General features: G+C 65.6%; 4 protein-coding genes across 4 annotated transcripts; 3 read left to right on the top strand and 1 right to left on the bottom strand.

Moving 5' to 3' along the window:
• Nucleotides 1-328: 328 nt before the first annotated feature.
• On the top strand, nt 329-3,706 carry EMIHUDRAFT_248116 (hypothetical protein; the record flags this gene model as incomplete). The annotated part of the gene is made up of 10 exons (XM_005763396.1): nt 329-853; nt 960-1,107; nt 1,485-1,839; nt 1,988-2,118; nt 2,304-2,536; nt 2,598-2,678; nt 2,750-2,827; nt 2,897-2,962; nt 3,038-3,307; nt 3,374-3,706. 10 exons carry the CDS (start codon nt 329-331, stop codon nt 3,704-3,706), a joined length of 2,220 nt encoding a protein of 739 aa, XP_005763453.1.
• A 2,721-nt stretch (nt 3,707-6,427) lies between these two features.
• EMIHUDRAFT_120434 (hypothetical protein) lies at nt 6,428-7,511 on the top strand (the record flags this gene model as incomplete). Its single annotated transcript, XM_005763397.1, has 2 exons — nt 6,428-7,012; nt 7,314-7,511. 2 exons carry the CDS (start codon nt 6,428-6,430, stop codon nt 7,509-7,511), a joined length of 783 nt encoding a protein of 260 aa, XP_005763454.1.
• A 1,739-nt stretch (nt 7,512-9,250) lies between these two features.
• Nucleotides 9,251-10,546, top strand: EMIHUDRAFT_446144 (hypothetical protein). Its single transcript, XM_005763398.1, has 5 exons — nt 9,251-9,309; nt 9,382-9,786; nt 9,896-9,945; nt 10,017-10,053; nt 10,134-10,546. The coding sequence occupies exons 1-5, from the start codon at nt 9,268-9,270 to the stop codon at nt 10,536-10,538; spliced, it is 939 nt and encodes a 312-aa protein (XP_005763455.1). The 5' UTR covers nt 9,251-9,267; the 3' UTR covers nt 10,539-10,546.
• Nucleotides 10,547-11,906: 1,360 nt separating this feature from the next.
• EMIHUDRAFT_316995 (methionine sulfoxide reductase) lies at nt 11,907-15,167 on the bottom strand (the record flags this gene model as incomplete). The annotated part of the gene is made up of 3 exons (XM_005763399.1): nt 11,907-12,398; nt 12,794-12,798; nt 14,933-15,167. 3 exons carry the CDS (start codon nt 15,165-15,167, stop codon nt 11,907-11,909), a joined length of 732 nt encoding a protein of 243 aa, XP_005763456.1.
• Nucleotides 15,168-15,410: the final 243 nt, after the last annotated feature.

Here is a 15,410-nt window from a genome sequence, read left to right on the forward strand (position 1 = left end):
CCAACGATTTTATGAGTGGCAGCAAAGGGAGTGTACGTAAGAGCTACATACACTAGGTAGGTAGGTAGGTAGGTAGGATACACTGAGAGACAGATTAAAAATCTTGCTGTCGGCCGTCCACCTCTCCCATCTACACCCGCCTCGATTGCCACGTCTATTGGCGACACACGCCGCAAACGTGTTGGAGCCGCGGCCGTCTCCACTCATGCCGCGAGCGCCGAGCGCCACCCTGATCTTCCTCATTCTCACCAGCGCGGCGGCTCTGCACTCGCGCCTCGATCCGTGTCTCGGCGAGTTCACGCGGTGCCCGGACAGCGGCGTGTGCACGATGAGCTCGCACTGGTGTGGCGCCAAGAGCGGCTGCAAGCGCGGGCAGTATCTCTGCCCCAGCGACTCGCGGACATGCGTCGACTCGGCGGCGGACTACGCAAAGTGCCCGGGCATCAAGGGCACTCACCTCGACTGGACGCTCGGCACGGAGGCGCGGCTCGACTTCCTCGTGGCGCACACCAGCCTCAGCGCGCAAATCGGCCAGCTGCATAACACGGCGCCGGAGCTGCTCGAGCTCGGCGTCCCCGAGTACCAGTGGCTGAACGACGACCAGCACGGCGTCGCTCGCACACCTGCGCGCGCGACCGTCTTCCCGAATGGCGTCGGCCTCGGCGCGACTTTCTCGCACGCCACTCTGCGGGCCGTCGGCGCCGTCGTGGGTCGCGAGGCGCGCGGGCTGCACAACGGCTTCCTCGCGTCAGACCCGCGCAGGCGCCAGATGACGTGCAACGGCTGCGGCCTGACCCTGTACGCGCCCAACCTGAACCTGGTGCGCGACCCGCGCTGGGGCCGTGCGCAGGAGGTGAGCCGGAGAGGAGCAGCCGGAGAGGAGTAGCGCACGGCCCGCGGCATTCCCGTGACACGTCCACGACGTGTGACAGCCACGACCTGCCGCATCCCTCCGCCAGGTGTACGGCGAGGACCCGACCCACATGGGCGAGCTCGTCGTCGAGTTTGTGCGGGGCGCGCAGAACAACACCGCTGGACGCACGGACGCGGACGGCTACCTGCAGGCCGGCACCTGCTGCAAGCACGTCGCGGTGTACAACACCGAGGGTCACGCCGGGGGGCCGAGCCGCATGAGCCTCAACGTCGACGTGAACGCGCGCGACTTGTGGGAGACGTACTGCCCGCCTCCAGGTGTGGCACCGCCGACCTCTGGCCGAGATGCGGAGGAGATGCAGACGAGATGCGGACGAGATGCAGACGAGATGCAGACGAGATGCAGACGAGATGCAGACGAGATGCGGAGATGGCCAAGCTATAGCCGTGTGACCTGTGCGAGACGCCGGCCCCGCCCCGCAGGCCTGCGTCGTGCGGGCCCGCTCGTCGCACGCGATGTGCTCCTACAACTCGCTCAACGGCGACCGCGCGGCAGCTGGCCTCGCGCGGGCGGAACCTCTTCCGACCCGCCTCGGAGCCGTGCGTGCTAGGCGTGCCCACCTGCGGCAGCCGCGGCTTGCTGACGGCGGTGCTGCGAGAGACGTGGAGGTGGGACGGCTTCGTCGTCAGCGACTACGATGCCTGGGCCAACATCGCGTTGGCGCACCACTACAACGCCACGCTGCGGGCGGGCGCCGCGCAGGGCCTCAACGCCGGCATCGACCAGGAGGGCGGCTCCGCGCTGGCCATTTCGACGCTGCCCGCCGCCATTCGGGACGGCCTGACCACACCCGCCGCCGTGGCGCGCGCGTTCCGCAACCTCTTCCGGCTGCGCATACGGCGGGGCGCAGCCCGACCTTCCCGCCCGCCGCGAGCGCACCCGAGCGCACCCGAGGTTGGCCCGAGGTCTAGGCTGGGCATGCTCGACCCGCCCACCCACGTGAGCTACAACGCTCTGCGCTACAACGCGACCGAGCTCGCCTCCAACAGGCGCCGCCTCGTGGGGGCGCGAGGCGTGACCGACGTCTCTTCACGCGCGCTCGTGTGTGTTCAGGCGCCACCTCGCCGTGGCGCGCGAGGCGGCCCTCGAGCTCATGACCCTGCTGGAGAACAAGGGCCGCGCCCTCCCGCGCTCGACCGCCCAGGGCGGCGCCTTCTCGCTGACCGCCCTCTCCGCGCGTTTCGGTAGGCGGCGCCCTTCCGCTCGACGCCAAAGTTGGCCGGCTCGCCGTGGTCGGTCCGCAGGCAAACGTCTCCGGCGTGCTGTTCGGCAACTACGCCGGGTCCGCAAACAAGGGCAGCTGCGCCGAGTCTCCCGTTGCGGGAAGGAGACTCGGCCGCGACGACCGCTCCGCGTGCCCTCCCCGCAGGCAACTGGGGCCTCTCCCTCGAGGCGGCGCTGCGAGAGCGGCTCGGCGGCGGCACAGTCACCGCAGCGCGCGGTCTCGACGCCATCGGCGCGCCAGAGTCGAGGGACGGCTTCAGGGCCGCTGCCGCCGCCGCCGCTTCCGCGGACGCCACGGTGGTCGTGCTCGGGCTCGCCTTCGACCAGTACTGCCACGGCGACGACGACGGGCTCGGGGACCACTGCGAGCGCGAGGGCGTGCACTGGCGGACCGCTGGGGCACGCCCTCCAGCCCACGTCCACGACGTGTCCTCGCTAGTTCCCCGCAGGCAACGACCGGCGCATCATCGAGCTGCCTCTCGGCCAGCAGAGGATGGTCGCCGCTTTGCGTGCCGCAACGGTGCGAGCGCCACTGGCCTGCTTGCTCGTGCACCGAGATCGCCCGAGCTCACCCGGAATCCCGAGGAGTAGGCTGGTCCGCTCGTCTGCCTGCTCGTGCACGGCGGCGCCATCGCGATTGACAACGCCACCCGCGCCGCTTGCGACGCTGTGCTCGACGCGCGGCGCGCAGAGATCATTTTGGAAGCTGCCCTGAAGCTTCTCGGAACCTGACCGTAGGTGCTGGACGCGTGGTATCCGGGGATTGAGGGTGGCGCGGCCGTGGCTGCAACTCTATTCGGCGACGTCTCGCCGGCGGCCCCGCACGCCTCGTCACCTTCCACCGGGAGGCACTTCCCCGAGCCTCGTCACCTTCCGTAGGCGGGCCGCACGCCCGTCACCTTCTACCGGGCGACAGCTGATTTGCCGCCGCTCGCCGACACGGGCATGTACCCCAACGCCAGCAGCGGCTCGCGCGGCGCCACGTACCGCTTCTTCGAGGGCGCGCCGCTCTACCCGTTTGGGCACGGGCTCAGCTACACCACCTTTGCATACTCCAGCCTGTCGCTCGACGCCGCCTCGCATTCCGCTTGCGATGCGGTGGGCGTGACGGTGACGGTGACCAACACGGGCTCCGTGGCCTCGGACGAGGTGCGTGCTGGTGTGCGTCCCGCAGGCCGTCAACGACACGCGCTTCACGCGTCGGCCCGTGAGCAGGTCGTGCAGGTGTACCTCAAGCAGCCCGACGCCACCGTCCCGGCGCCGCGCGTGCGGCTGGGCGCGTTTGAGCGGATCAAGCGCCTGGCGCCAGGCGCCTCGATCGCGGTGAAGCTGAGCGTGCCGCCCGAGGCGCGCGCCGTGGTGCACGGCGGCGAGGCCACGGGCGAGGCCGTCTTCGCCGCCTCGGCTGGCGTGACGCTGGAGAAGGGGCGGCTCGAGATCTTTGTCGGCGGCGGCCAGCCGGACTTTTTCAAGGGCCGCTTGGCCGCCACCACGAGCATCGTCGACACGAAGAGGGCGAGCGCATGCGCTGCTCAGCAGGACACGTGAGCGCCATGGTGAGAGCGCGGCCCGCCCGCCTCACACCACACGCTGAAAAACGAGAGAGTACGGGTCCCTCGAGAGGTATGTCTGTTTGTACGTCGACGTGCGTGGGGCTGCGTGTGCTCTAGAGGTATACGAGGCTGCCAGCGCTAGCTCCTAGCCTCGGCTGCGAGACGGGTAAAATAATGCAGGTCGGCACGGACAAACCAAGCTGCAGAACATGTGCGAGCCAGCGCCTCTAACACACGCCGCTCATCGCTCAAGGAGTCAGGCGCGGAGCGCCGCGCGCGGCGGAGCGCGCCCCGAAGAAAATGTTGAGGGTTGAGGAGGGCTAGGTGCGATTTCTGTTAAGGTCATTCACGGGTGTCCGCGGCCCACTGTGCCCGCTGGTAGGACAGTGATCGCCGCAAACCCTGTGGTCAGCTCCATATGATCTCGGATATTTTTTGTAGGCACCGTAACACCAAAAAACTACTATGTCTTCGAGTGAAAAGTAATCCGAGCAAGCACGCGGCCGCAGTGAATTAAAAGGGGCGGTTTTCGAGGGGGAATCTGGAGAATCTGGGAATCGGCTCACCACGGACCCCCACCTCCTCGAAAAACTTTTCACTCCAAGACATAGTACTTTTTTAAGGTGCTCTACAACCTAGGCACAAAAGATATGGCATTGCAGGCCATTTAGGGCCCCTTAGACGATCACTGAGTAGGCCGAAATCCCCACTGGGCCGGGAGCAACCTTAAGAGTTGACTCACACGCTAGGAACCACTCGGCCCACCCACAGGCCCAATCTCAAGTGGCGGCGCTCCGCGCCTGTGCAGCGGCGCGCTCCGCGCGTGTTCTGCAGCGGCGCGCTCCGCGCGTGTCTCTGGGCGCTACATGCGGCCGTCGCCGTGCCCTTCATCAACCGTGCGCTCGAGAACTGGGGCGGGCTCAACTGGGAAGACCGCTTTCACCACAACGACAGGTCACATGCACAGAGGGGCGGCATTGGAGCTTCGCTGCAGCGGGGTGTGGTCATGACGCGGAAGAAGGCAGAGACACAGCGTCTGCCAGACGCGTGCTACGACGTCAGGCCAGCTTCGAAGCAGCGTGGCCACAACTGACTGCAACAGACTGTCTTCATGTGTCTAGACTCTACCGGTACCGCGGTGCGCTCCGCGCACATAAGTGCCAGCGCGCTCCGCGCGGTATCTAGCCAGCGCGCTCCGCGCGTGTGTCTAGCGCCAGCGCGCTCCGCGCGTGTGTCCAGCTAGCGCGCTCCGCGCATGTGTCCGGGTAGCACCAGCGCGCTCCGCGCGCACGATAATCCAGTGCCTACACTTGTAGCCACTGAAAGCTTGTTTCTGCAGCTTGGCGGACAAATTATGGGGGGAGACCGATAGCAAAGAAAGAAAGAAAGAGAACATACAACCCAAGGGAGGGATGGGAGGACGGCACGCCGCCACCACACAAAGATTTCAACGATAGCAGAAAGAAAGAAAACTTGGAGCACTTGGAGTGCAGTCATTAACCGCACATCCAGGGCCGGGGGGCTAAGAAGCACACCCAGCGGGCCGGATGATTGGCATCGGGTTACGGGCTAGAGAGCCCTAGCCCTGGGGGGGTGCGCGTTCGCAGGGAAAGGGCCGTAACGTAAACACGGTCTCCGAGGGTTGGCTCTGCGCTTTGGGTTTCCCCTAGCTGCGAAAGAAAGAAAGAAAGAAAACAGACAACGCAAGGGAGGGATGGGAGGACGCTGGACGGGTGGACGGCACGCCGCCACCACACAGGGATTTTAAGGAGAGGAGTGTGGTGCTAGCGCCTAGCCGTCGCCCACCCTAACCCTTGGTCGTCTGCCTCTTTCTATCTCCCTTCGCAGTCCCTCGCCGATTCTCGCTGCAACCTTCATGCCACCTCGCGGTCGTCCCACTCTCTTCGTTCTCTCTCTTGTCGCTTCTTCCTCTGTCGCGTCGCTCTCGTCTGCCTCATCCAGCGACGCCGCCGCCGCCTGCCGATCCCTTGCTCTCGCGGCTTCTCCCGCCTTTCGGCGCAACTCTGCCCTGCTGGCGGCATATTTTGGCCCCTCGAGTTTATCGAGCTCTTCTCGCGCAAGGACGACTCTTCTGACGCCCACTGCGATCATCTGCCGCCAAGTCATATCGTTGCTCAGGTCCACTCTCTCTTCGAACACTTGTACCTCCACGGATGATGCTGGCGCTGTGGGGTCCCCTTCGGGTGCATCGTGACAGCTGACGACGGGATTACCACAGGTGTTTCGTCCTCCTCGGAGTCTTCTTCCCCGGCTTCCTCCCGTTCGGCTCTACGTTCAGCGTGGCTCACCCTCCATGCCGTGAACAGGCGCTTTATCCATCCTTATATTCTTCTCTCTCTCCTCTGGCTCTGCCCGTGCCTTGGTCTTGTCGTTGTTTCGCACCCATGTCTGTATGGCGATCGAGGCTGCCTTCCCCACTACCTGTAGTTCACTCGTCACCTCTCCTGCGAGCTCCCTTCTCTTTCTTTCGGGTATGGAGTCCGTGAGTGCGGGCAGCGTGCAGGCAATCACGGGCGCTATTTTGTCGTACTCCTCTTCGGCGAGCGCTCCAAATCTAGCCCCCTTTGCCTTTAAGAAAAAGAAAGAAAAGAGACAACCCAAGGGAGGGATGGCAGGGTATAAATTCTTTTTTCAGCCTACACGGTGGCGCAGTGGCGGCACGGTGACGACGGTGCCTGCAGAGCCAGACCCGCACATGCAAAGGCTGCTCGCTCGCAGGCTCTCCGTCTTAGCCATGGCCGGCACCGGTTCTTCCGCCAGCGCGCTGCCGCAGCTGGAGCGCTTCGAGAGGGCGCTCTCGTCGGTCGACATCGCCGTCGAGCCGAGGGTGCAGCTCGTGCCGCCGGCTGTCGGTGGCGGTGAGTGGCCCTTGCCGCTGGACGAGTCGGTCGCCGTGCTCGACTCGTCCTTCAACCCGCCGACGTGCGCGCACGTCCACCTGCTCCGCTCCGCCGCCGCTCGCTTCGGCGTCCGCCGGCGGATGCTGCTCCTCGCAAAGCAGAATGCGGACAAGCCGGTTGTTGGCGCGAGCCTGCCTCACCGGCTGCAGATGATGGAGCTGCTCGCGCGCGAGGAGGTGGAGGGCAGCACGGTCTGCGGCGTGACGGCGCACCCGCTCTTTGTCGACAAGGCGCGCGCCCTCCGCGCGCTGTGCGGACCGGGCGCCACCATCTTTCTGCTGGTCGGGTACGACACGTGGGAGCGTGTGGTCGACCCTAAGTACTACCCGGAGGGGCGGAGGGACGACGCGCTGCGCTCCCTCTTCGGCACGGTCGAGGCGGTCTCCCTCTCTCGCGCCTCGCCTCGCCTGGACGTGTCCGTGACACGTCCTCGGACCGTGGCAGGTGGTTGTCACCTCGCGCGACTCGGCGAGCGCGTCGACGATGGCCCCCGGCCTCAGTGCCGAAGGGCAGGCGAGCCGCGAGGGAGGCTGGCCCCGTGAGAGAGCCGTGAGGGAGTCGCGAGGGAGCGGCGCGGGCGTGTGGGGAAGGGGCGCACAGCAGGGGGAGAGCTCACATCGGAGAGAGGCACAGCAGAGAGGTGCCTCTCCTCCTCGAGAGCCGCGCGGCGCCCGCTCGCAGGCGGCTGCGGTGAGGAGCGGGCTGCCCGCCGAGGTGACGCACGGGCGGCTCCACTTCATGCCAAACGACGAGGCCCTCGCCGCCGTCTCGTCGAGCGCCGCGCGCGGAGCCCTCGCCGGCGACGACCCGGCCGCCGCTGCAGAGGTGCTCCCCGATTGCATACGCGCGTACGCAAAGGAGCACGGCTTGTACGAGTAGGGCCGCTGGGAGATTGGGAGAGGAGTCGGCTCTAGTCAGTTGGCCGCGCTGGGCAACGCGCATGCGCACATCGCTCTCTGGCGTCTCGCCTGGGCGCTGGGGTGTGTATGTGTGCACGTCTCAGCTCGCACTCTCGCGCCTCTGGCCTCTCGAGCTTGGGGCTGGGCCGGGGTTGGTAGGGGTAGGGGGTCAATCAGCCATTCGGCGGATGTGCACATTTGTGCGAAACATATGTCAGTCACGGCGTTTACGGTTTAACACACTCGAAAAAACGACGCCACACACCGCGCAATGCGCAAATAACTCTCCCGACTCCGGGCCCCGGGGCGCGGGGGGCCGCGCGCCCGGGCGGTGCGGGCCCGCGCGGCGCGGGGCACCGGGGCAGGCCTGGGCCCCCCCAGAGACCGCGGCAGATGCCGAGAGGGCAGAGGCACAGCGCGGGCAGAGCCTCGTCTCGACTTCTGGAACGGTACGTCCCCACACACGACACGCCGCTCCGGCAGTCAATATTCTGCGCACATACACAGTGTCTCACGCACGGACGAGCTGCGTGCGGCCGTCATACGGCCTTACGTCAACCTCGAGTGGAGATCACCGGAATATCCTCGCACACTCAAACGACGGGGCTCCTCTCCCCCAAACACCACCTCCCATAGTCTCGTCAGCCGCCTCCTCGCGTCCCCGCCTGTGGGTTGTGGAGGGAGGGGATGGCATGAACGCACGGAGAGGGCGAATGCGGGCAGGGCTGTTGCGACGGGGCGCCGGGCAGGGGCGGGGGAGGATGTCTGCGTGGCGATTGGCAGGACGGCAGATGGGGTTCTGCCGCCTGCCACCCAAAAGCCCGCGATGTGGGTCGGTGTCGGAGAGATATTGACCGCTTGCGGCACGGTCGTGACCACCGCGCGCGGCTTCGATTACCTCCAGCGTGCTCTCTAGCTATTGGCGGCTCGGCGGTGTGTTTTGGCGCGCGCGGCAGGTGGTACTGGCACCGTTTACCCGCCGCGCCGCTGCCCTTGCCACCGGCAACACGCAAAGCTGCGGCAGTGCCAGAAGCGGCGGCGGGGCGGTCATCGGAGGCCACGGCTGCATCCGCACGCGCCCCGCGGGTTCAGGTGGTACAAGAGCTGATGGCGAAGGCGCGCACGCAGCTATGACGGCGGAGCTTCTTCGCCTGGCTGTCGCCCGCCAACACGTGGTGAGGACGGGGTGGCCACGTCCAGCCGGCCATGGCGGCGTCAGGGTGCGCTGCCGCCGCTGCGCTTGGACGTGGCTCTCAAGCGGCTCGCTTCCAGGACTGGCGGGTCTGGCGGAGGAACCAGGAAGGAGAAGGCGCCGAAGCTGAGGCACGCCGTGGCGATCGTTGCCGCCCACGCGCGGCCGAAGAAGACCCACCGGTTGGGGTCGCTGTAGCGCATGGGGTCGTTGTAGCGCACGGGCTGCGCGCCGGGTGCTGCGAGGGGCAAACGACGCGACGGCCGCCGGGGGTTTTTTTTTATGTGGTTTAGACCGGAGGTCTACTTGTGCCGAAGCCCGCCGCTTGAAATTTTGACCGCGCAAGATATGAAGGGTGGCTAAGGGCTCTGCTCGCAAGGCGCCCGCGTCGCAGACGCGGTACCATTGACAAATATGCAATATACCCCCACACGCCGCTTGAAAGTATTATGTTTAGCTTTTGCTCCGGGAGTGATCCGAATTCTTGTTCACTCTTCCGCCCGGCGCTGTGTCTCTCGCGGCGCGCGCCAGCGCCAGCAGCCCGATGCTCTATGCCGACAAGAGAGCGCTCGAGACCAACCTGAAGGCGCGCGCCGAAGCGCCACGCGCGCCGGTGCCCGCGCCACCCCGCCGCGACCCCGCCTCCGCCGCGCCGCAGGTCAACCTGCTCGCGATTCGTGAAAAGGAGCTCAACTACTACACGCAGAACTGCCAGGCCGTGGGGACGCAGGCGGCGCTGCTCGCGGGGTTCGCGTACTCGGGCCTCACCCAGGTGGCCATCCCGCACGACCGCGCGTACGCGCTGCGAATCGCGTACCTCCTCGTGACGACGACGGCGATGTGCTTTGAGCTGATCGCGGTGCTGAACACGACGCTGCTCTCGATGATGGGGCCGGGGCTGGCGCTGCGCGGTCCGGACGGCTCGATGCACCCCGCCGTCGACGGGATGATGACCGAGTACCGCACCGCCTACTACTGCTTTGTGCTCGGCCTCGTCTTTTTCCACTTTTCGGCCGCCCTCTTCTCGTGGCTCATCTACGTGCACTGGTCGGTCTCGACGATGGCGCGCGGCGGCCACCTGCTCCCCGGCCCCCCGCCTGCTGCGCCTGCCCTCCCGCCCCTCTCCCGCCCCGCCCCGCGCCTCCTTCCGACCGCCGCCCCGCGCCGGCCAGGTCACGCTCTGCATATGCGGCTCGCTCTTGCTGCTGACGCGCTACGCGAAGCGCGCCCGCCCGCACTTCTCTTCGAGCCCAGGGGAGGGGAGCGTCAACCTCGCCGCCCCCGTCTCCTTAGGCGCGTCTACCTGCGCTTCCGCCTCCCTGCAGAGATGGTCATCACGGGCGCGCTAGGGGCCAGCAGCGGAGGGGAGGCAGTGCGTGGGTCCGTCTCACCGGCCCGCTTGCTCTGCAGGCGCCTTCGAGGCGAGCGACGTGGCCGCCGCCGCCGGGCCCGTCGTCCAGCGGGGCGACGCCGCGAGCGGGTACGTGTCGCGCGAGCAGGCGCAGCTCATTGCGAGCAGCAATCAGTGACTCGAGGGGGGGGGGAGGGGAAGGAGGGATCCGGTACAGTGCCGCCCATGTCCAGTACGTTTGTCTGTCCTGCGCGGCGCGGGGCCCGCGCTTCTCGCGGGCGCCGCCTCTTTCGTGTCGCTCGCTCCCCACTGTGTGTGTGCTGCGTGTGGGTCTCTCTGGTTCCTCTCCTCGCACCTCGGCTGGCAGAGGAGCCACAGAGATGAGGGAAGACACGACGTTGTATAGCTGCGTGAGGAGCTGCGTGTGTAGGCATGCTGTGTTTTGTTACGGGCGCACACGGTGAACGCGGATAAAATCTTTTTTGGTCTCCCAGCTCCCACGCTCCCTCTCCACAACCAGAACCACTTTTCGCACACCCTAGCGCACACCGCAGCTGCACATAAAGTACTGTATAGAGCTTAAGAGGGGCGAAGCCGCCACGAAGCACACGTGACGATATATCTTAATTCTTATTACTTATATGGTGGTCGATGCACAGAACTCACTACTCAGAAGCGCTCTCACGAGAAACCTGAGCCCTGGTCTGACAGACTGACAGCAAACCCCGGACAGCGCCTGACAGTGCCCGACAGCCTGACAGCGCTGACAGCACTTTCTCTGACAGTCTGACAGCACGTATCTGACAGCCTGACAGCAGAGCCTGACAGGCGAGGCGACCCGTCGCTGTCAGGCCCTAACGTGACAGCCTGACAGCTGCCTGACAGCCCGACAGCACACAGTGGCCTGACAGCAGCGCTGACAGCCTGACAGCGGCACAGACCGTACACAGACCCCGTAGAGCCTCTTTCTTGTGCCCCATGAGGGTATAACAAAATTACATGCAAAGACATGTGAGTGTGGTCCATGTAGTCATGGGATGGTCATGGGTCTCTCTTTCAACCCTCCCGCCCCACCTCTGCGGACCCCTCTCCAGCACCGGCGGCTGTGCTACTACAAATGAAGCTACCAGCTAGCCTTCTGGGGCCCTACAGTCATATGCCTACGGCGTCTGGGTGGGGGTGGCCGCCGCCGTCTGTGCCGCCGCCGCCGCCTGTGCCTCTGCGCCGCCATCTGCGCTCCCCAGGCGGCCGCCGCCGCCGGCGTGATCACGCCGTGTAGGAGGGGGGTAGCTGCGTAGCCGCCGGCGTCATCGGCGTCAGCACCCCCTTGATAGTCAGCGCCCTCTTGATAGTGTCATAAGTGTGGCTGATGTGTGTCAGAGCCTGACAGCACCCCGACAGCACCACCTGACAGCACCTGACAGCAACAGCCCAACGTCTAACAGCAGCAGCAGCCTGACAGCTCTCTGACAGCTCCGACAGCGTCTGACAGCAACACCCGACAGCTCCGACAGCACCCGACAGCTACAGATCACCTCGCCTGTCAGACACGCACCCGACAGCACCTGACAGCACTGACAGCACCTGACAGCTGGTCTGACAGAGGCACCTGACAGTGCCTGACAGTGCCCGACAGCCCGACAGATCACCTGACAGCACCTGACAGCCTGACAGCCAGGGCTCAGCGAGAAACCGGTTACACATTTACATATGTATCAAGACCGCATGGGCGGGGACTCTTTTTACCCATCTTTTAGTATATCATTTTTATTTATTTTTATCACCATCACGGCACAGTGTCCACAAATCACTGACAAGGTGTTTTCTGACGCTCATCCGTAACAGCGAATCGGCGTCTGCTCGCCCTTCGCGGCCGACTGGCCTCCCTTCTCAAGATACGCCTGGTGATAGTCCTCCGCCGGCCAAAAGGTGTCGGCGCGTTCGAGAGTCGTCGCCAGCGGCGTGCCGAGCCGCTCAGCCTCGCGCTCGATGGCGGTCTGCGCGGCGAGGCGCTGCCGTTCGTCAGAGTAAAAGATCGCAGAGCGATACTGAGTCCCGACGTCGTTGCCCTGTCGATTGAGCGTCGTCGGGTCATGGACGTCGAAGAAGACACCAAACAGTGTCGTGAGGCCGATGGTGCTCGCGTCAAAGATTATGCGAACAGCCTCTGCGTGGCCGCTCTTGCCCTTCGAAACCGCGCTGTACGTTGGCCGGGGAGTTGATCCACCGATGTAACCTACCTCGGTGCTGATCACGCCTGGCAGTCGCGCAAAGGCGAGCTCCACTCCCCAAAAACAGCCGGCCGCGACCACCAGCGAGGCCACCTCAGATGACCGGCCGGAAGAGTCGACGGCGACCGTGGTTTTGCGAAGCGCTTCGCGCTGCCGCTCACCAGGCTGCTTGCCACCGTACGCGGTGGCGGAGAGCGGCAGCAGCAGGAGCAAGCGCCAGACCATTGTGTTCGTTCGCTTTAGCGCTGCTAGACGGCGCGCCGACGCTGGCTGGGGTGTGGGTGGCGGGCCAAAGGAAAAGAATTTACACAACGCACTCTCTCTCCAGCAGACAGGCTCGACACAGGAAAAGAAAACCGGAACAGAAGGCCGGATCCCTGGCTGGGCGAGAGGGTTTGCTCTGACTCGGTGCCTCGCCTCTTACAGTCTTGCTCGCTTGGCTGATTTTGACCTCAGACAGAGGGAGGGTCCCTCCCTCGGCCGGTCACCTGTCCTGAGGAAGGGTGTAGAGGATGTAGAGTGTACTGTGCTGTATGAATGGTTGGACAACTCCTGACCACGGCGCCGCAGGCGCCTGTTGATAGGTCCAGGTGATAGCCCTGGATGAGCAATGCATACGCCTAGTTGGACCTCAGATCACTCGCCCGCGTCCCGGTGCTCTGCCGTCGGATTTGTGACGCCGCCGCACCGCGCCGCGGCCGGGGGCCCTCCGGAGGCCGAGGATGGCCGTGGCGGACCGGGACGAGCTCTGGGAGGTGAAGTGTCAGTGTATACATTGTAGAGACAGACCAAGGTGCACAATATCTCTCAGTCTAGCTAAGCCAGGGGAGGCGATGCCGGGGCCGTACAGCAGCTTGATGGTGTTTCGCCGGCGTGCGTCCCGGAGCTGTGCCGGACGGGCGGTCCGTGGGAGGAAAACTCAGGGCAACGCCGACGCCGCTCTGATTCGACTTTTAACTTCAAACAAAGACAGTGGCACGCGCCGCAGCGCGGTGCATGCCACTGTCAGGTGTGTTCACGCCGGGATCGTGCCCTGACTAACCTGCCCAACCATTCAGGGCGACGAGTAGAGCGCTGTAGAGCTGTAGAGCTGTAGAGCGCGCTGGAGCGCTGTAGAGCTGTAGAGCTCTACATCCGGCGCAGGCGGACTGCCTCGCTCCGATGTGTAAAGCGATGTAGAGCGCAAATTCACAGTGAAATCACCAAGTAAATCGTGCTCTACATCGCTCTACATCGCTCTACATCGCTCTACATCGCTCTACATCGGAGGCAGTCCGTCGCTCCCGCGCCGGATGTAGAGCTCTACAGGAAGGTGTGCTGCGGGGGGTTCTGCTTGAGCTCGACGTCACCTGGACGTCACCGCCGCATCCATCTTCATCGTGCTGCGAGCGGCCGGGCGTCACATATCAGGGAAAGGAAAGGGGCTGCGAGGGGCTGCCCGGGACAGGACAACGGTAACCGGGACCCGCTCTCGTCGTCGAAGTGACCGAACCGACCCGCCGCTGCACAATGCTGGCCAGCAGTCCGCTTCCCCCCCTCCGCTGCGACCGCCGCCGCATGCGCCGATGTTCTTTGAATCCCGCCGCCTCTCCCTGCGCCGCTTGCCCCGCCCCGCGTCCGTGTCTTGGAGGCTTGGAGCAGATCGAGACGGTGACCACACGAGATGCGAGACATGGTGCGTGTGAGCGACACCGACAGCTCCGACGCGAGCTCGGAACGGGCGTGAGCCACGACCGCTACTGACGCTGAGGGAGGCCAAGCTGGTGGACCGCAGAAACCCCTCAGGTCTCTCGCAGCGTCACCTGATCATGAGCCACCCTGCCCCCCTTTTCGCACGAGAGGCAGCGTCGAGCCATATCAGTCGGACGCGTGCGTGGGAGTGTGCCCCGCCCCCCGCCCCGACTACAACTCGTACGAATCAGGCTGCGCTGTGTTTCAAGACTCGGCATATAGAAGATAAAATGCACAACACCTTCGACGCCCATTTTGTGTTTGGCATGAGCATGCCATGAGCGTGTTGCGCTGTCCGCGTCCGCAACCCGAAATGTGCTCCGAGTGAAAAGCTGCAGTCCCTCGAGGCATGATTCGCGGTGGGCCTCATCGGGGGCCCGCGCTCAACTGCCTCAGGCGGCCACCGCATCGTTTGCGGCATCGTTCTCGGTCACGGCGGGCGCCTTGTTGGCCGGGGACTTGGCGGGCGCCTTGGTTGGCCCTGCTTCCGCGGCCGACTTGGCGACCTTGGGCGGCGAGCCATCGTCGACGTTGGGCTCGCCCTCGGCGGGGCGCTTCGGGGGGGAGGTCTTGTCCTCCGCGGGCTCCTTGGTCGCCTCGGCGGCCGGCTTGCCAGCGTCAGGCTCCGCCGCGGGCTTGTCGCCGGCCTCGGAAGCCGGCGACGCGCCCTTCGTCGCGTCGGCCTTCTCCTCGCCCGCGGTCGGGGCGGGCTCGTCGGCGGGCTTGTCGACGGTCGTGGGCGGCGCGGCCTCCTTCTGCTCGGCCTTCCCCTCCGACCCGGCCTGCGCGCGCACACGCGTCGAAATATTTATGGGGAGGTGGGTTCGGCGGGCGGGCGTGAGGAAGCGGAGAGTGGGCGTGCCTCTGGCTTGGGCTCCGTGAGCTCGCCGGCGGACGGGGTGGGGTCGGCGACGGCGGGCGCTGCGTCCGCCGCGGCCGGCTCTGCGGCCTCGACCTGACGAACGGGGAAGGGGGGTGGGACTGCATGTGCGTCGTCGTCGATCGGGGTCGCGCGCACGCAGGGAAGGGGGGCGTCGGGCGCGCCACGGCTTTCTCGATGCTCGTGGGCGGAGAAACGATCTTCTCGTCGGCGGCGGCGGGCGACAGCGTCTTCGACTCGGCGGCGGACATTGGATATGTGGGAGAGGTAGAGGGCTTTTTTGGGCCGCCAGTTGTTGAAAGGGAAAAGAAATTGGCGGCCCGACGCCACCGCCTACTCCCCCGCCGCCCACTTCGCCACCGCCTCCTTCCCCGCCGTCCCCTCCGCCACCGCCTCCTCCCTCGCCACAGGCGCCTCCCCCCCCACCGCCTCCTCCCTCGCCACCCCCTCCGCCACCGCCCTCCTTCCTCTTCCCACCCCCTCTGGAGCAGGCG

Source organism: Emiliania huxleyi (genome assembly GCF_000372725.1).
Source record: "Emiliania huxleyi CCMP1516 unplaced genomic scaffold EMIHUscaffold_633, whole genome shotgun sequence".
NCBI classification, from domain to species: domain Eukaryota; phylum Haptophyta; order Isochrysidales; family Noelaerhabdaceae; genus Emiliania; species Emiliania huxleyi.